The sequence below is a fragment of the Suillus paluster genome (genome assembly GCF_016628075.1).
Source record: "Suillus paluster strain FC165 chromosome Unknown EDB91scaffold_69, whole genome shotgun sequence".
In the NCBI taxonomy this organism is placed as follows: Eukaryota; Fungi; Basidiomycota; class Agaricomycetes; order Boletales; family Suillaceae; genus Suillus; species Suillus paluster.
Genome location: NW_024537629.1, coordinates 202,892 through 220,833, shown reverse-complemented (window position 1 = coordinate 220,833; position 17,942 = coordinate 202,892). Strand labels below are relative to the sequence as shown.

At 46.7% G+C, this 17,942-nt stretch overlaps 8 protein-coding genes across 8 annotated transcripts; 3 read left to right on the top strand and 5 right to left on the bottom strand.

Moving 5' to 3' along the window:
• Positions 1-274: 274 nt before the first annotated feature.
• On the bottom strand, positions 275-859 carry EDB91DRAFT_1252575 (uncharacterized protein; the record flags this gene model as incomplete). Its single annotated transcript, XM_041323525.1, has 4 exons — positions 275-499; positions 548-695; positions 746-758; positions 811-859. The coding sequence occupies 4 exons, from the start codon at positions 857-859 to the stop codon at positions 275-277; spliced, it is 435 nt and encodes a 144-aa protein (XP_041173171.1).
• Positions 860-1,079: 220 nt separating this feature from the next.
• EDB91DRAFT_1156709 (uncharacterized protein) lies at positions 1,080-1,952 on the top strand. The gene is made up of 5 exons (XM_041319647.1): positions 1,080-1,175; positions 1,209-1,245; positions 1,305-1,526; positions 1,580-1,661; positions 1,762-1,952. The coding sequence occupies exons 3-5, from the start codon at positions 1,392-1,394 to the stop codon at positions 1,806-1,808; spliced, it is 264 nt and encodes an 87-aa protein (XP_041173170.1). The 5' UTR covers positions 1,080-1,175; positions 1,209-1,245; positions 1,305-1,391; the 3' UTR covers positions 1,809-1,952.
• Positions 1,953-3,468: 1,516 nt separating this feature from the next.
• Positions 3,469-4,637, bottom strand: EDB91DRAFT_750937 (uncharacterized protein). Its single transcript, XM_041328281.1, has 5 exons — positions 4,563-4,637; positions 4,196-4,491; positions 3,892-4,135; positions 3,727-3,826; positions 3,469-3,659 (listed from the first exon to the last, which is right to left on the bottom strand). The coding sequence occupies exons 2-5, from the start codon at positions 4,422-4,424 to the stop codon at positions 3,609-3,611; spliced, it is 624 nt and encodes a 207-aa protein (XP_041173169.1). The 5' UTR covers positions 4,425-4,491; positions 4,563-4,637; the 3' UTR covers positions 3,469-3,608.
• Positions 4,638-5,011: 374 nt separating this feature from the next.
• EDB91DRAFT_750876 (uncharacterized protein) lies at positions 5,012-6,190 on the bottom strand. The gene is made up of 4 exons (XM_041328280.1): positions 6,001-6,190; positions 5,846-5,937; positions 5,251-5,792; positions 5,012-5,202 (listed from the first exon to the last, which is right to left on the bottom strand). The coding sequence occupies exons 1-4, from the start codon at positions 6,050-6,052 to the stop codon at positions 5,148-5,150; spliced, it is 741 nt and encodes a 246-aa protein (XP_041173168.1). The 5' UTR covers positions 6,053-6,190; the 3' UTR covers positions 5,012-5,147.
• A 1,859-nt stretch (positions 6,191-8,049) lies between these two features.
• EDB91DRAFT_1085375 (uncharacterized protein) lies at positions 8,050-8,967 on the bottom strand (the record flags this gene model as incomplete). The annotated part of the gene is made up of 4 exons (XM_041315887.1): positions 8,050-8,163; positions 8,303-8,306; positions 8,494-8,516; positions 8,782-8,967. The coding sequence occupies 4 exons, from the start codon at positions 8,965-8,967 to the stop codon at positions 8,050-8,052; spliced, it is 327 nt and encodes a 108-aa protein (XP_041173167.1).
• A 1,380-nt stretch (positions 8,968-10,347) lies between these two features.
• EDB91DRAFT_1338792 (uncharacterized protein) lies at positions 10,348-11,414 on the top strand (the record flags this gene model as incomplete). The annotated part of the gene is made up of 1 exon (XM_041325633.1): positions 10,348-11,414. One exon carries the CDS (start codon positions 10,348-10,350, stop codon positions 10,918-10,920), a length of 573 nt encoding a protein of 190 aa, XP_041173166.1. The 3' UTR covers positions 10,921-11,414.
• EDB91DRAFT_1085373 (uncharacterized protein) lies at positions 11,053-11,625 on the top strand (the record flags this gene model as incomplete). Its single annotated transcript, XM_041315886.1, has 1 exon — positions 11,053-11,625. The coding sequence occupies one exon, from the start codon at positions 11,053-11,055 to the stop codon at positions 11,623-11,625; it is 573 nt and encodes a 190-aa protein (XP_041173165.1).
• Positions 11,626-15,479: 3,854 nt separating this feature from the next.
• On the bottom strand, positions 15,480-17,723 carry EDB91DRAFT_1349596 (uncharacterized protein). Its single transcript, XM_041326026.1, has 14 exons — positions 17,489-17,723; positions 17,402-17,434; positions 17,325-17,344; positions 17,252-17,266; positions 17,163-17,201; positions 17,084-17,112; positions 17,024-17,034; positions 16,923-16,958; positions 16,703-16,762; positions 16,499-16,639; positions 16,210-16,444; positions 16,102-16,147; positions 15,864-16,046; positions 15,480-15,813 (listed from the first exon to the last, which is right to left on the bottom strand). The coding sequence occupies exons 1-14, from the start codon at positions 17,538-17,540 to the stop codon at positions 15,808-15,810; spliced, it is 906 nt and encodes a 301-aa protein (XP_041173164.1). The 5' UTR covers positions 17,541-17,723; the 3' UTR covers positions 15,480-15,807.
• Between the last annotated feature and the right edge of the window lie 219 nt (positions 17,724-17,942).

The following is a 17,942-nucleotide window of genomic DNA, read 5'->3' as shown; positions in this document are numbered from 1 at the left end:
TCGTTCATAGTATCGGCCAACTTATCCTTGAAAGGCTGGACGCCAGTGCATTGCATTTGAGGAGCTACTTCGTCTAGCAAATCTTGATCTTGCAAACGTTAAAAGCAATAAAAGCTCAAGGCAGATCGACTCACTTTACGAGCCGCGAGTCGCAAACCACTACAAACGACTCTTCGGGAGCTACGAGCACGAGGTCGACAAGTTATATGCAATCGCAGATTCGAGAGTCGCCTCCGAAGTCCGTAAACGCTGCAGCAGCATGGAGATTGTTAACTTAGTAACCTCCTCCGTGGAACTCGAGCGCAAGGCGGGTGACAACGGAGATCATCGTGATGCTGATGAGCCGCTTCTCTTCGTCTGAGCGGCCGTGCAGCCCTGTTTTGTCGCTCTGGAAAGTGATGTTATCGTTGGGAAAGGTGATCGAGGAGGTGTAGATCTTTGGAGGTCGCAGCGATGTAATTGAGCAGAGAGTACATGTTGGACATGATGGAGTCATCAGCTGGGAAGGCTTGAGCGTATTGGCAGAACCGGGTAAGAAAAGGCATACCTTAATACAAAGCGCAAGGCATTTTGCAGCCGCTGTCAGAGGTGGGGGTGCGCGCTTCTCGGTATTGAATGCAAACTCGAATATTGAAAGAGGCGAAGTGACGAAGTGGCGGAGATGGATTGCAAAAGACGGAGCGACCTCCGGGAAGCTGTAAAAGATGAGCTAGGGAAGCGCTGCATGTTTCATAACCTGACTAACCTTCGTACAAGTACTGTAGTAGCTTGAGCGCTGATTCCTGAACGAGATGTCCAGGATGGGTGGACTGTCACTCAATATAGTTGTGTCAGGCGGCGAGTGGTGGAGGTACATCATGATGAAGTAGGAACATCACACAACGAAGGATTGAATCTTGTCGTTGAACTGATGGTGCTGTAGCGGCTAGCCATACTTCAGAGACACTTAGACACTTCAGAGACACTTACTTCAGAGACACTTTAGAGACACTTCAAAGACACCATATACTTCAAAGTTCAGAGACGCCATACTGTTGCTTACGAAATCGAACCACGTGACTGTTCAGTTGTCCTCGATCTGTCTCGTTACTTCTCGTCCGAACCGTCTTAGTGCTTCACGCCGAAATTCGGCGTGGATCCAAACCAAAGCTCAGTCCCGCAGCACGTGTTCACTCTTATTACCCCAACTCTCCAGCAACTTCACGACATGCAAGAAAACAGTTGCTCGAAGGAATTAAGGCATACGTATGTAATGAGATCATCTTAGTACTTGACTTGCATTGACCAGATCAGTGGTGTATGCAGAATTGGCGCCGTATTATAAGTGAGTAACTTCTGCGGGTGCTCTTACGCCTCATTCTGCATTGCTCGAATTAGCCATCCGCCAGTTTATGACTGGTGGTGCACTTTTCCTTGACGCACTATCGACATTCACTGCCACTGAACTCACAACCTACAACGACTTCGTCGCTCTCACCATAATCATCGATACCCTCACCCTCAAACGAGTAGATCTCAAGAAACGGGTATGCCCGTTTTCCTAACTGGTATCTCTCACCGCTGATCATATTTCCTGTAGCTCATTACCGCACCAGAAGTTATATACGTTTTGCCCGAAGTCCCGATCCTTGGAGACCTCTTAAACAACCTTTACGACTTTGGTACGTTTCTTCGCGCCCACAATCCACTTCCAAGGCCCCTCTTTGTCTGATGTGATTGATAATGACTGACATGTCCATGCCCATAATGACCCTCGAGCAGACGTTTCTCCTGCCCTCGCGACTCCTCTCGCCTCATACTATGTATGAGAGATGCGCATTTTGGCATACAGCCAACTTCTCGAGTCCTACTGCAGCCTCACTCTTGAAAACCTTACGGTCACCTTTGTTTACATGTAATTTAGGTCTGCGGTAGCGTGCCCTTGCATCAATCGAATATGACATTCACCCTGCCATCCTTTGTGCCCACATTATGAAGTTCGACAACTAACTTTATCGACGTGTCGCTATCACACTGAGCTTCGCAAACTGAAAGCCTTCTGCAGAGAGTTTCTTTATTTCAGAGACATGTGCGACGGCAACCGATTAACCTCGTCTCTGGAAACGATCTCTACATTCCGCCTCATATTAGAACTACTCTTACAGGAACGGAGCTCCAAGCGTTAGTCGATAACCAGAATAACCATCCTGATTCCCCACCCACACCTGTATAATGTCCTCTCCGTCTCCAACCCCAATGCTCATGGCACGCAGCCTTTTAGTGCCTCGCTTCTTCCCCTCGATCCCCAATCTAAGTACCTCTCACTCTCAGTAACTCCTGCAGCCATGATGATGGAAGGGAAGTCGATGGCAGGTCCACGTGTCACAACGTTGTTGGTAAGGACAGTTGAAACAAGCGTACCCCCAGCAGTGTCCACGGGGATATGGACAAGCTCGCCATCGATGCTGAGTGGGCCGGTAATACCAAGAGGAATAGAAATGTAGCCGACGACGCACGTGCGGAGAGCATGGGAGTAGTTGTAGTTGTGCATGGGGATATCCGAGTATTCGAGGGTCTGGGTGAGATTTGCACGGGCTAGACATCATATGAAAACTTGTGCCTATGAGGAACGATGAACGTGGACTTACAGATCAATGCGCGACGGATGGCTAGAAGTTTACGTTGATAGCGGCAAGGTTGGCGAGCACACTAGTGATAGCAGGTCGACTTTGTGCGAGGCTGAGTTGCTCCCATGTATCAATAGAGAAAGGGAGGCGGCTGGGTGGACGAATTGCTCGTGCTAAGGGAAAGTGCATAAGGACCGAGGCAGAATATATGCAGTCCTAAGCAACTAACTACCTAACACTAAAGACCGAGGCTGAATATATGCAGTCCTAAGCAACTAACTAACCTAACACTAAAGACCGAGGCTGAATGTAACACAGATGCACAGCTGAGTTTTGAGCCGGGAGACGAACGAAGTGGAGCGGGAGCGAGCTGTGAGCCTGTAGAGCAGGATGGTAGAAGATCGAGGTCAGCCGGTGCACTGGAAAAAAGATATGGGGTTTACCTCCTCCTCCCCCTGTAAGCCACCCAGAGTGAAGTTTGGGGCCTAGCTCGAGCAGTTTTGACCCAGGAGATGAACGGAGTGGAGCGGGAGCGAGCTGTATATCTGTAGAGTAGGATGATAAAAGATTAGGTCAGCCGGTGTGATGGAAAAAAGATATGGGTGGATTACCTCCACCTCCTCCCCCCTAAGCCACCCAGAGTGAAGTTTCCGGGCATAGCTCCAGCAGTTTTGACCCGGGAGACGAACGGAGTGGAGCAGGAGCGAGCTATGTGTCTGTAGAGTAGGATGAAAAAGCGCGAGGTCAGGAAGTGTGATGGAAAAAGATATGGGTGGATTACCTCCTCCTCCCCCTCTAAGCCACCTCGAGTGACGTCTTCGGGTATAGCTCCAGCGGTTTTGACCCGGGAGACAAGCGGAGTGGAGCGGGAGCGAGCTATAAGCCTATAGAATAGAATGACAAAAGTTTGAGGTCAGAAAGTGTGAAGAAAAAAAGTTATGGGTGGATAACCTCCTCCTCCCCCCTAAGCCACCTAGAGCGATGTTTTGGGGCATAGCTCCATCAGTTTTGACGGCGGAGGCAAACAGAGTGGAGCGGGAGCGAGCTATGAATCTGTAGAGTAGGATGACGAAAGGTCGAGGTCAGAAAGTGCGAGGAAAAAAAGTTATGGGTGGATAACCTTTTCCTCCCCCCCTAAGCCACCCCGAGTGAAGTCTGGCATAAGTCGAGCAGTTTTGACCCGGGAGACGAACGCAGTGGAGCGGGAGCGAGCTATAGACCTATAAATAGAATGACAAAAGGTCGAGGTCAGAAAGTGCGATGAAAAAAGTTATGGGTGGATAACCTCCTCCTCCCCCCTCTAAGCCACCCTGAGTGAAGTTTGGGGCATAGCTCCATCAGTTTTGACGGCGGAGACAAACAGAGTGGAGCGGGAGCGAGCTGTATATCTCCTCGGCACGCAGTGTAAACACCCTCATACGTCATATGAAGCTCGTCATATCCCTTGGTCAACAACTCCCCAATACTGCCCCTCAGCCGTGCAAACAAGCTATCATAAACATTGCTCAGCGCAGACCCGACCGCACCACCTACAACACCCATCGCAGTCTCTCATGAGCACCACATCCTGCATGAGAATAAAAGCATACCTGCAAATCCATGCACCTGGATCTTAGTCGGGCCAGCTCTGTTGACATTCTTACCTTTGAGATAATCGCGCGACCTAGAAGCAGAAGCAGAGTCAGAGTCGGCGTCCAAGCGTGGGGTTTTGTGTGGATGAGATGCCGACCGATCGTCAATGTCGACTACTGTGGACCGGTAGGCGGTGAATGCCTTGGAGGTCTCTGGGAACGTGAGCAGGCTAATCACATCAGTCATCTTGCATAGGGTTTAGCGGAAGCAGTTTTGTAGGAGCTGAGCTCGAGTATGTTGTTCCCATCTCCTTCTGTAAACAGCGAATGTGGAATCCGAATTACTAATGATGATTCGATACGAGCAGCAAAACATAATACGAACAACAAAATATAATACGAGCAACAAAACATGAGGGATTAAATACAAGAATGTGCAGAACAGGCGGTTCAAGCGAGGGAAAGGGTAATGTAGATATAAGCGAAGTGTTTCCACAGGACGAGGTCACTGGGTTCCCTGTACATTGACTCCAGCGACCAAGGACGTGGTGTCGCACTTGAAAGCGGGTCGAATCTCGTCTCGCTAGGGTCTTGTGGGGGAGGATGGTGTTCCCAATGAAGTGGGCCATTGCGATTAGTGTCGTCAGTTGTAAGTGTGTGAAATGGCATCGAGCGTCTTTCGTGTTCTTGCGTGTCATGAAGTTGTCTCCTGCGGATAGCGTGGGGTGTCATGAGGGGCATCTTCAGATAGCGTGGCGGCGTTTTTCGTATTCTGTCTTCAGTGTCGTAAGCGGTCTCCTTCGGATAGCGTCAGTCGTGGTGTCTTGAGAGTCGTGAAATGGTTGTGGTGCGGCATGTGGCATTCTCTTTGGCTCTCGTGGCCTGTGAGGTTTATCCTGGCTAGGCGGCGGTGCTTCTGTGCGCCGAAGTGAAGCGGGTGGGTGTGAAATGTTATGATGAAATGTGTTTGCTAGAGTAGTGAAAATGCGGTGGCGGCGGTTGGGATTGGGAAGCTGAAGTTTGCGCTATAAACAATGATCAGTGCCATAGTCTAGCGATGAGTAGGTACATACCTTTTGCTGTCTGGCGGACCTGAGTTTGTCTGAGAGGGACTTCTGGTCACTTCGGGGGGAGTGGGTGGCCTTCGGCTTCTGAGCCAATGCGTCAGCAGGGTGTGTGGATCCAGGAAGAGGCAGGTCAGTATCAAAGTTAGTGTTCGTAGTGAGGGTCCATAGTTGACGTCGATAGCTGTTGTTGTGACGGGTAGGATGTTGAAGTCACCATGGTGTTCGTGTTTGTCAGGTGTAGTGCATGCCGGTTCGTGGTTACAGGTCGAGGCGAAAATCGGCAAATCGAGAGACATTGATTGAGATACAGGTGACGAGGATGTATGGAATGGGAAAAATGGGGGTAGGGTGTCGATGTCGTATTCATGCTCGGCTTCGTCAAAGAGGAAATTGTTGTTGTGGACCACGACAGAAGCATCGGAGGCGAAGGTGGGCAAATCGAGAGGCATTGATACAAGTGACGAGGATGGATGGAGTGGTACAAATGGGGGTAGTGTGTCGACGTTGTGTTCATCTTGAGCATGCGTAGGGTGTGCGGTAGCATATTCCTATAGCGAAAAAAATGTTAGCCAACACATGTCTAGGGTATGACACTCTGTACCTCGTGGAAAGTCCTCTCGTCGTCAGACAACTTAATGTCTTTGATCCATGAGGCTTCGTCCGAGAGAATGTCATCATTGTAGATGACGAGGGCTAGAGTGAGATATGAACAGCGGTAAGTGAGGAGCCAACAGGAAAAAAAGATACAGACACCACCAACTCTGGGACATGATATAAAGCTATATAATGTAAGAACCCAATGACCCATGCGTCACAACGTAGGGCCTGGCTAGACCCAGCGTAAGCTCTGCAAGGGAGTGAAGGGATTTGTGCAGCCCCAGCAGCAACCCCTCCCAGGCAGTACAGCCCAGGAATACTATGCCCTGTAAAGGGCAGAAGGGGTGCCCTGCCTGACATAACTCCAGAATACTCCAGAAGCACCCACTATTGCAAGTAGGTGTATGCACAGACAGTTGGGTACAAGGAATACATGGATGGTGGTAGACAGAAGAAAAGAGGCATGGCAAAACAAACGAAAAATCAACCTTGACCAAACAAAGGCAAATACACCACACACACAATCATTGAGCACGTGACATAAAAAGTAAGCTTTTACAAGGGAGTCCAAGGCACCGAAAAAACCATGAATATAGTCTTTTGTGTGCAATTTTCTGTCTATCTGATGATGTTAATCTTGGTGGGATAGGCTGGTTGCTAATCCTTTGAGCGTGATGGTAGATTAATTTGTATGCAGTGCAATAAAATTGTGAAATATGATAATCAAGTTTGAATTGATGTATTCTGTCTGATCACAAATGACATCTACATATTGTATGGCTCAGTGCGATGTGGCTTGGAATATGCTGGTAGGGGGCTAATGGGTTTATGGCTGGTGATGAAGACTTTGTATTTTGGAGTATCAGTATGGAAGGATCAAGCGAGAGACGAGAAGAGGACTATGGAGATGATACATTCCTCTCCATTTTCTTTTATTATCTTACCTTGTGCTCAGACTTCACGATTCCCTTGCTTGACCATTCATCTCTAACTCACCATATGCTCCTGATGCTCATTCTGGCCTAGTCAATCACTCAAAATTGTATATACAGCCCATGTAATTCATATGATAGCAGAATGTACACTGATTCCCCGCTCCAAGTACAACCAATGCCTTAGAAAGTCTTTTTCTAACAACCTGTCTTTGTGTCATCAATTAGCACATCTCAAAGCTATGATGTTTTGTTCACATTTTCCTGTTGAACTGATAGTCAACCTTACATGAGGGACAAGTGAGATAGAGTATTTTGCAGTGTTTGAGAGATCGGTGGATATGATGGAGTGTAAAGGATAGGGAGAGATAGATTAGGGGGGACAGGAAAAATTAAGGAATACCTAACCTTTTGTTGTCCTTTGCTCTTAGTGATGATTTTCCTAACCTTTCCTCTTAGTCATGCTTCTTTTCCTTTCCTCTTAGTCATGATTCCTTCCCTTTGTACCTTCTTTCCTTTCCTCTTAGTCATGATTCCTTCCCTTTGTACCTTCTTTCCTTTCCTCTTAGTCATGATTCCTTCCCTTCGTACCTTCTTTCCTTTCCTTTATGTCACCATTCCTTTCCTTTGTGTCATCTTTCCTTGTTCTTGGCATTAAGTCTAACCATTTTAGACATAGTTCTTCCTCTGTAACCAAGTATGTAATGCTTCTTTCCTTCTGTAACCGATTATATAATTTCCTCTTTCCCTCTCTAACCATATTAGGACTTTCCTCGAAGGAAAAATCTATGCCCCCATAATTTTTCAACTCAAATAGATAAGGCACTGATGTTGAGAATGGTACGACTAATTCTATCGCATGGTGGCATGAGCGCAGTACTTTGTATCCTCGTCTGTTGCGGATGGCAATGGACTGCCTGACAATACATGGTACATCTGACTTGTCACTCGATCACTAACGTTCTGACATGGTTGGTAGCTACATAGGTGGATGTGGAAAGTCTTTTTAGATGTGGTCGGCTCCTGCTCACTCATGTTCATTCGCGTCTGTCTGCAGAGCCAACACGTGCCTTGCTGTCCAGACAGAAGATGCGTTTAAATACACTACCTTGCCTGATGTTCGAGGCGATACCGAGGGTGGGGCTCGAGAATGGGCGGGACAGAATTAAAAGTCAATTAATCCATAGCTACGTTCACTGCAGAAACGAGAGAAGACGGTCCTACCCTATTCCGAGACAGATGTCTTGTTTAATCGTACCCACACCCATGTCAACTACTAAACCCCACCCAAAGTCGATGTGCTGCGAATTTTGAGAGATCCTAGGAAGGCCACAAGTAACCTAAGCAGACCGCTTTCCGATGTCGCCTTATCGGTTTTCCTGACCCATGCCTATACCTCGCAAATGATTGCTATTCTATGACTATTCAGATCTGCAAATCCAACATTTCGCCGTCGGTTTGCAGTAGACTTGCAGCAAGGTAAATTTTCGAAATTTTGTCCAAGTTCACGTCACTCAGTAAGTACTTACTATGCTATGGCAGACCACAACACCATAAAGCTTTTAGTTTAATCACACCAAACTAACCAGAGTTTTCTACTGCTATGTAGGCTATTGACATATCCATGCAAGAGCCTCTCGACTCAGAGCTGCCATCTAGCACTGCATATGGTGCTGACGCCAGTGAAATGTTCATGACGAACGAAGCCGGCAGTGCTTACCAATTGGTTGGAAGACCAGACAACTATAAGTTCTTTTGTCATTCTATTGATTTACACTATTGAATCGATATCTAGCAGCGAGAATCATTTATAGCACGGGCTGTCAAGGCGGGATGGCATGTATGGGTATGATGGAGAGGTCCCAGCATCTGGTGAGCACACGTGCTTCTGTTAGTCTGGAGCTGCATGATCAAGCTGTTCTTGAAAGGATGGGAATGTGGGATCGGGCTGCAATCCAGAAGTGAGTGACTTGTCTTGAGTTACCTTTGCCTTGACTGATATACTCACTCCCATGGATTGCTCTCGGCGCTGAATACCTGAGAGGCCCACATCAACATGCGACCCATTGCGACCGAGGTCAGCGAGAGGCGACTGCTTGGGCTGCGATGCGCCTCGAATTTGGCCCTGCATGGGGTAGGCACCTGTCATATCTTGTCGTGCATGCTCCAGGCTCATTTGTGGACGGTTTGACATGGCAGGGGCACCAGTCAGACGTCTCTGACTACCTTGGGGGTGGATACATCGTGGAGAGAGAGTAAGCCTGCAGGATGTGGAGGATCCCTAGGGCTGCATCGTATACATGCTTCCTGTCTGTACGTACATCAGAATCACAACCGCTTTCACTCAAAACCCGACCTTAATCCAATGCGCGGATCATTAAAATCAGTAGCAAACCCAAAGTCTGCTTAACACGAAGGCGGCAAACCCACGTCTGGAAATCTCGTTGTTTCACAGTCGGTTTTGCCTGTAAAAACTGAATCTTTCTGTATCTGGATCGGTGTACTTTGCTTCAATTTGCATTTTACGCTTTGTATGTATTTACAGGCTGTATTCGTGGTCTATGCAGATCCGTTCATATTCTCGTTTCCGCAGTGACTTTGTGTTTGTTAAAAGGGGTGAAGCCAAAATACCCCAGAAGCGAAAGTTATGCCACCTCTAGCAGAGATGAAACCCCCATGAAGGGGTGAAGCCAAATACCCTCGGAAGCGACGTAATTTGGCCATCTCTGGCAGAGATGAAACCACCATGAAGGGGTGAAGCCAATAGCCCAGCTCATATATCCCCAGAAGCAAAAATTAGTTGGCCACTATTATCAATAGTATAACCCCCATGAAGGGGTGAGACCAACCAGTCCTGGGGTTTGTAAAGTGTAGGAATCGATTGGTGATGATCCTAGAGCATCTGAAGGTCAAAATAATGAGGTATGTCAATGGGGCTCAACAGTCAGTATTTTGGCCATATCTTGGGTTAGTTATTTTGCTGATTTGATGCTATTGGGATGCTTGATCTTGTCTGGGGCGACGCATCGGCCGAGGTCAAAACATCGTTTCAATTTTGCTTGACTTTGCTTGACTTTTGCCATTTTATGGCTCTGGCATTGCTTGATCGCTATCATATAGCTTGACTTGCTGTATGACCTGTGACTTTACAAGTTATCGAGGTGTCTAGGTGTCTAGGTATCAAGGTCTTGGTGTAACGAGCTACCGGTAGCAATCCGTAGGATGGATAAGTGTTGACTGGGTATGGGGCTTGATGTAGCTAATATTCCTGCAGGATAATGAGATACATAGTGGTAACTCATCTCTCACCAACAATTATGATACAGTACAAAGCACTTGTTGGCCCCATCTAGCAGAGGTGATATCCTCATGGTGAGATGAAGCCAAAAATACCCCTTAAAGCGAAATTTATTGTCAAACACTTGTTGGGTTTCTGTCACCACCTTACAATGGACTGTCAAGACACATTCAAGTCTTTACTAGATACTGAAATTTACATTGTTGTAACTACTCCTTAGTTCATGTTCTATGAAAAGCGAAAATCCTGGTCACCTCTAGCAGAGATGTGTCCCCCATGAAGGGGAGAAACCAGGACCTTGCTTCCCACATAGCCCCCAGAGCGAAAATCCTGGTCACCTCTAGCAGAGATGTATCCCCCATGAAGGGGAAAAACCAGGACCTTGCTTCCCAAATAGCCCCTAGAGCGAAAATCCTGGCCACCTCTAGCAGAGATGTATCCCCCATGAAGGGGAGAAACCAGGACCCTGCCACCCAAATAACCCCCAGAGCGAAAATCCTGGCCACCTCTAGCAGAGATGTATCCCCCATGAAGGGGAGAAACCAGGACCCTGCCACCCAAATAGCCCCCAGAGCGAAAATCCTGGCCACCTCTAGCAGAGATGTATCCCCCATGAAGGGGAGAAACCAGGACCTTGCTTCCCAATTATCCCCCAGAGCGAAAGTCCTGGTCACCTCTAGCAGAGATATGTCCCCCATGAAGGGGAGAAACCAGGACTTTGCCACCCAAATAGCCCCCAGAGTGAAAGTCCTGGCCACCTCTAGCAGAGATGTATCCCCCATGAAGGGGAGAAACCAGGACTTTGCCACCAAAATAGCCCCCAGAGCCAACAAGCAAGTGAAAAGGTGAAAAAAGCGAAAATAAAAAGGGTTGACCACCTCTAGCAGAGATGTATCCCCCATGAAGGGGAGAAGCCAACAAGAAAGCAAAAGTCACATAAAAGCAAAAATCCTGGCCACCTCTAGCAGAGATGTATCCCCCATGAAGGGGAGAAACCAGGACCCTGCCACCCAAATAGCCCACAGAGCGAAAATCCTGGCCACCTCTAGCAGAGATGTATCCCCTATGAAGAGGAGAAACCAGGACCTTGCTTCCAAATTAGCCCCCAGAGCGAAAATCCTGGCCACCTCTAGCAGAGATGTGTCCCCCATGAAGGGGAGAAACCAGGACCTTGCCACCCAAATAGCCCCCAGAGCGACAACCCTGGCCACCTCTAGCAGAGATGTATCCCCCATGAAGGGGAGAAACCAGGACCCTGCCACCCAAATAGCCCCCAGAGCGAAAATCCTGGCCACCTCTAGCAGAGATGTATCCCCCATGAAGGGGAGAAACCAGGACCTTGCTTCCCAATTATCCCCCAGAGTGAAAGTCCTGGTCACCTCTAGCAGAGATGTGTCCCCCATGAAGGGGAGAAACCAGGACTTTGCCACCCAAATAGCCCCCAGAGCGAAAATCCTGGCCACCTCTAGCAGAGATGTATCCCTCATGAAGGGGAGAAACCAGGACTTTGCCACCCAAATAGCCCCCAGAGCCAACAAGAAAGTGAAAAGGTGAAAAAAGCGAAAATAAAAAGGGTTGACCACCTCTATCAGAGATGAAGCCCCCATGAAGGGGAGAAGCCAACAAGAAAGCAAAAAGTGACAAAAAAGCGAAAATATAAGTAGAAGTTGACCACCTCTAGCAGAGATGAAGCCCCCATGAAGGGGAGAAGCCAACAAGAAAGCAAAAGTCACACAAAAGCGAAAATATAAGTAAAAGTTGGCCACCTCTAGCAGAGATGAAGCCCCCATGAAGGGGAGGAGCCAACATCCCCATGAAGGGAAGACAATCAGTAGGACCCCCAGACCCACAAAAAAGCGAAAAAAAAAAGTGAGAACAGAAGGAAAGACACTCTGGTACTATTAGCAATAGTTTGTTCCCCATGAAGGGAAGACAACCAGTATCACCCTCAGACCCACAAGAAAGCGAAAAAGTGAGAACAGGAAGACACACTGGTACCATTATCAACAGTCTGTTCCCCATGAAGGGAAGACAACCAGCATGACCCCCAAACCCACAAAACAGCGAAAACAAAGTGAGAACAGAAGGAAAGAAACACTGGTACTATTAGCAATAGTTTGTTCCCCATGAAGGGAAGACAACCAGTATCACCCCAGACCCACAAAAAAGCGAAAAAGTGAGAATAGGAAGACACACTGGTACCATTATCAACAGTTTGTTCCCCATGAAGGGAAGACAACCAGCATGACCCCCAAACCCACAAAACAGCGAAAACAAAGTGAGAACAGAAGGAAAGAAACACTGGTACTATTAGCAATAGTTTGTTCCCCATGAAGGGAAGACAACCAGTATCACCCCAGACCCACAAAAAAGCGAAAAAGTGAGAACAGGAAGACACACTGGTACCATTATCAACAGTTTGTTCCCCATGAAGGGAAGACAACCAGCATGACCCCCAAACCCACAAGAAAGTGAAAGAAAAGTAAAAAAAAAATGGCACCATTATCAATGGATGAGAGTGGGCAGGGAGAAAGAGAAAAACTTGTGTGAGCGCATTTTTGCTTATATAAGCAGTCCCACTGTCATGCTGCCTCCCCCCAAGATTGATTTCCCCAGCCTTCATATGACTCGTCTGTGTTTGACTAGAACTTGTTCTTGAAGCCATTGAACCATATGAACATGCTGGACATGTCTTCTTGGTCCATAAAAATCAAGTTCCAAAGTTGAGTTGAGTCCACTGCCCCTATCTTGCTGCCTCCCCTCAAGATTGATTTCTTTGGCCCTCATATCGCTTGCTGGGGTTCCTGCAGCACTTGTTCCCAAGGCTATTGAGCCCTCTGAACGAGCTGGCAATGCTTGATTGGTCCAAAAAAATCAGGTTCCAAAGTTGACCACCCCTGTCATGCTGCCTCACCCAAAGATCGATTTTTTCAGCCTTCATATGGCTTGCTTGTCTTTAGGTAGGACTCGTTCCAGAGGTTATTGGACCATACAAACACGTTGGTGATGCCAGATTTGCCTCTAAAAATCATGTTCCAAAGTTGACCACCACCCCTATCATGCTCCCCCACCCAAAGATCGATTTTTTCAGCCTTCATATGGCTTGCTTGGCTGTAGCTAGGACTCATTCTAGAGGTTATTTGACCATCTGAACACGTTGGTCGAGCCGGATTTCGCTCTAAAAATCATGTTCCAAAGTTGTCCACCCATGCCATGCTCCCCCACCCAAAGATCGATTTTTTCAGCCTTCATATGACTTGCTTGGCTTTAGGTAGGACTCATTCTAGAGGTTATTGGACCATACAAACACGTTGGTCGTGCCAGATTTCGCTCTAAAAATCATGTTCCAAAGTTGGCTGCCCCTGTCATCCCCCCCCCACCCAAAGATCGATTTTTTCAGCCTTCATATGGCTTGCTTGGCTTTAGGTAGGACTCATTCTAGAGGTTATTTGACCATCTGAACACGTTGGTCGAGCCGGATTTCGCTCTAAAAATCATGTTCCAAAGTTGGCCACCCAAGTCATGCTGCCCCACCCAAAGATCGATTTTTCTAGACTTCATATGACTAGCCTGTCCTTCAAAAGCATTTTTCCTGGGGGCTATTGAGCCCTCTGAACACGATGGTAAAGCCAGAATTGCCTGGAAAAATCGTGTTCCTGAGATATACAAGGTCCTCCTCCTCCTCCTGACCTCATGTATGTCACTATCCCAGTATTCCACCTCAATACCGATACTGCAAACATTGCTCCTAAGGTATTTGAGGCCTGTGAATCGATTGGGAATGGTCCCAGACCTTCCAGAGGTCAGCATTATTGTGATATGGGAGGTTGGCTCAAATATCAGTATTTTGGACATATCTCCACGATCCAACCGCCGTTTTTCTTAATTGTTGGCTCATATCCATCCTATCGATACCCTCTATGATATGTACCAGCCCGCCAAAAGATATTTTTTCACAAGTTTGAAACCTATTTCTATTTTGACCCTATAAATCATCTTAGATGCCCAGTGACCAAGCTGATTATGTTCCCACCATTGTCAAGGTCAGAGAAGATGATAGGCTAGGTTTCAAGATATCTGGAATTTTTTGTGAGGTGATAGACTGAGAACACCTCCTGCAGGAGACACCAAATCCAGATCACTCTAAATGCACTAGTGACTGTGCTGATTATGTTCCCACCATTGTAAAGGCCAGAGAATATGATAGGCTAGGTTTCAAGATGTCTGGAATTTTTTGTGAGGTGATAGCCTCAGATCACCTTCATCCATCAGGAGACACCAGGAGCAGATGACTTAAAATGCACCAGTGATCAAGCTGATCATGTCCCCACCATTGTAATGGTCAGAGAAGATGATACACCAATTTTCAGGATGTCTAGATTTTTTTGTGAGGTGATAGCTTCAGATCACCTTCACCCATCAGGAGACACCAGGAGCAGATGACTCAAAATGCACCAGTGATCAAGCTGATCATGTCCCCACTATTTGGAAGGTCAGACATGATAATACACCAAGTTTCAGGATGTCTGGAATTTTTTGTAAGGTGATAGACTTAGGTCACCTCCAGTGATCAGGAGGCACCAGGACTAAATCATCTTGGATGCACCAGTGACCAAGCTGATTATGTTCCTACCATTGTAAAGGTCAAGAATGATGGTGCACCAAGTTTCAGAGCAGTAGGAATTTTTTGTGAGATCATAGACTGAGAACACCTCCTGCTATGAAGAGACACCAAACCCAGATTATGTACTGGCGAGTATACTGATGATGTCCCTACCATTTTAAAGGCCAGAGAACATGATAGGCTAGTTTTCAGGATCCCCAGAATTTTTTGTGAGGTGATAGACTCAGATCATCTCAACCCACCAGGAGACACCAGAGCCAGATCACTCTGGATGTACCAGTGACCAAGCTGATCATGTGCCCACCAGTTTAAAGGTCAGAGAAGATGATAAACCAAGTTTCAGGATCACAGGAATTTTTTTCATTGCTATAGTTCACCCCCTCCTCCTCTCACCTAGGGCAAATGTCTGAATGTGGTTATCATCAGATGGAGATACCAAATTTACCTGATTATAATACTTATAGACCTATATGCAAGTGATATAACTCCCTGTAGATGACATAATACCTGTTGAATATGGTCATGGAGTGGTATCACCTTCCAAACAGTAAAATGGACATAACTCATGTTCCTGACCACCAAATTTTATAAAAGTGAGTGGAACACAATCCCAGTAACACCCTCTATCAAATGAGATACTCATAAAACAATAAAAATGTGACATGTTTTATATAATATTCAGCCATACGGTGTATAAAGCAGGTTACCTTTAAAAATGTCTTAGGGATGACCTTATCATGCTGTTATACTAATTATCGTCCGTGGTTCTTTGCAACATGATACGCTTATACGAGAATAGCACTACTCCCTTTCCTCAACCAACATCATTGGAGTGTCATGCGAAAGATTGAAGAAACGACACTATTGATGACTCAAATTCGCAAGCAATAATAGCACGCAGACTCTGGCTACGCGCCGCCGCAATATCGATCATTCCAACGTGATTCCCGAGTCACTTAATGTCGCTGGCAGAAGCTCGACATCTAGGTATTAATTAGTCACCGTGGTTTGCCTCCTCTGAAGGGGGCTCCGGACGGTACTCTTCCATGATTGAAGTTCCCCGATGACTTCATTGCTGCCATTGTCTGGAACTGCTCTGCTACCGTCATCGTTCATGTCTGCACTTGAAGTAAATCCAATGGACTCTTTCAAATCAAGACATATTTACATCGGAGTTATACGCAAATGACATGATGCCGAGGTCTGAGTTTGTGGCACCATCTCGCATATAATCGAGCTGAGAGTAATATTCTCGGATACTGATGACCAGTCGGGGGACTAGGACACATTGCTGGATGGTGACGAAGAATATCGCAATGCTTCTATACCACCGGCTCCCGTCGGTATCATCCTGTGATTTATTATGTTGTGGTCATTGGTAAGATTTTCAGCAGGAAAATGCTTACATTCATGGATATAGCAGCAACCTGCATGATGTTCAAAATGAGATAACTAACGTCACATATTAGTGAGCATGTTTCATGCCTACAATCAAAAGAAATGCATTCGCTCACCACAAAAAATGCTGTACATGGTCCCTAATGATGGCAATACAATCGTCATCACCATTCCCAAATCCACGGTTTTGACGTAGACTTTGCATCTCAAGTATATGCCTCACGAGGACCCGTGCGGCGAGGAGGAGAAATAGAAGCTCGATGCATATACTTGGAATGCCGTCAAGAAAGGGTATCGCGAGGGCCCTGGACGTAGCACAGACTCCCGTACCGGAAAGTATGTTTTGCTCTGCTGAACATCAACGATGAGCGAGCGAGCGACTGTCATGAAATGTAGCTGACTTACATGTCGAGCCGCTAGTAAGAACAAGTGCTAGGCCGTCCATTATTCCTCGGGAAGCGCTAGCGGCCAGAAAACAGATAATAATGAATATTCCCATCTTCTTAGATCGAAGATACATGGCGAAAACACGGAATGCCATGATCGCTACAGTTGTTTTCGAGACATTAAGAATCCCTCATATACATGTGATCACATCATGGAACGGACCATACATCGTGCACGCGAGGGCAAACATCCCCCACGACCATGATCGCCCGACAATGCCACCTGCCAAGGAGTTAAAGGAAATACCGCACACATGTAACTCAGACTTACACCTAGAATTCGCGTTAGCCAAGGCACTGGCGCAAGTTAATAGATAGCTGGTTGAACGTACTCCTGCGTCGGACGACTCAGTAATGTATCACAGCAAAGGATTTGAAAGGCCTCACCGTATTGCTTAACAAAATGCCTGGCGCTTCCCCTACCATAGGTCGAAATATGAGTGGCTGTGGATCGTGGTTGATTCGAGAGCTGCAGTATACGTACATATCTGAACTCTGAAAATCGTCCTCAGTCAACAGATCCACGTTCTCCATTTGGACTTACATTGCAATTGCAAGACCCAGGTAGCGTGCCTGTACTATGGCGTCAGTTAATATTGTGACGTTCTCAGAGGGCAACACACAATGATGTATAGAACAGTCGTTGGCTTCCAGCGCTGGCACTGCGGGATGTTATAAGTTGGACAATATATTAGTTTGTCGAGTTTCTCACCCATATCAGTTCCACCTGGAAGGAAGCAATAAAAAGGTAGAAGTAACAGTTTTCAAGAGATCGCAGAACATACTTCACGAGTGAAACCGAGTCCTGGCAGACCAGATGTGAGCACGTTTGCACTAAATCACCATATCAATGAACAAATACCATAGTCATAGATTATGACCGCCGTAGAAGCCACTGCGCGGGAACGACCTCTAGTAAGAACCTGAACGAAAAGGAACGGAGACTTACCACTAAACCTAAAGTAAAGCTCATTATATTCTTCGCTAGACGCTAAGGTCATATCCGTGAAGGATAGAACGAAGAGCAACGCTGATCGATCCTTTCAATACTAATGTCACCCGGCATCATATGACCGTGATGGTACTGCCCATTGGTCCATTAATATCAGCTTCCCATGTCGGCTGTAGGCCGCCGACTGATACGAAACTCGATGCCCATTGTAAAAAAAAAAAAAAACCCTTCGGTAAGTGATATGACTGCCTTGACATGCGAGCGATCCACGTTCAGCGATTTGTTGAACACATCAGTACGACTATTACGTTATCACTAGCGAGGTGTCTTCTTGCTCCACTCATGGACGTCTAGACACTTACCATATTAGTTTACCCTCGTCATATCAGCAGTGGGCATATCTGATAATATCGTGTAGACCGCCTTCCCGGTTCTATCACTCGGTGCGTTT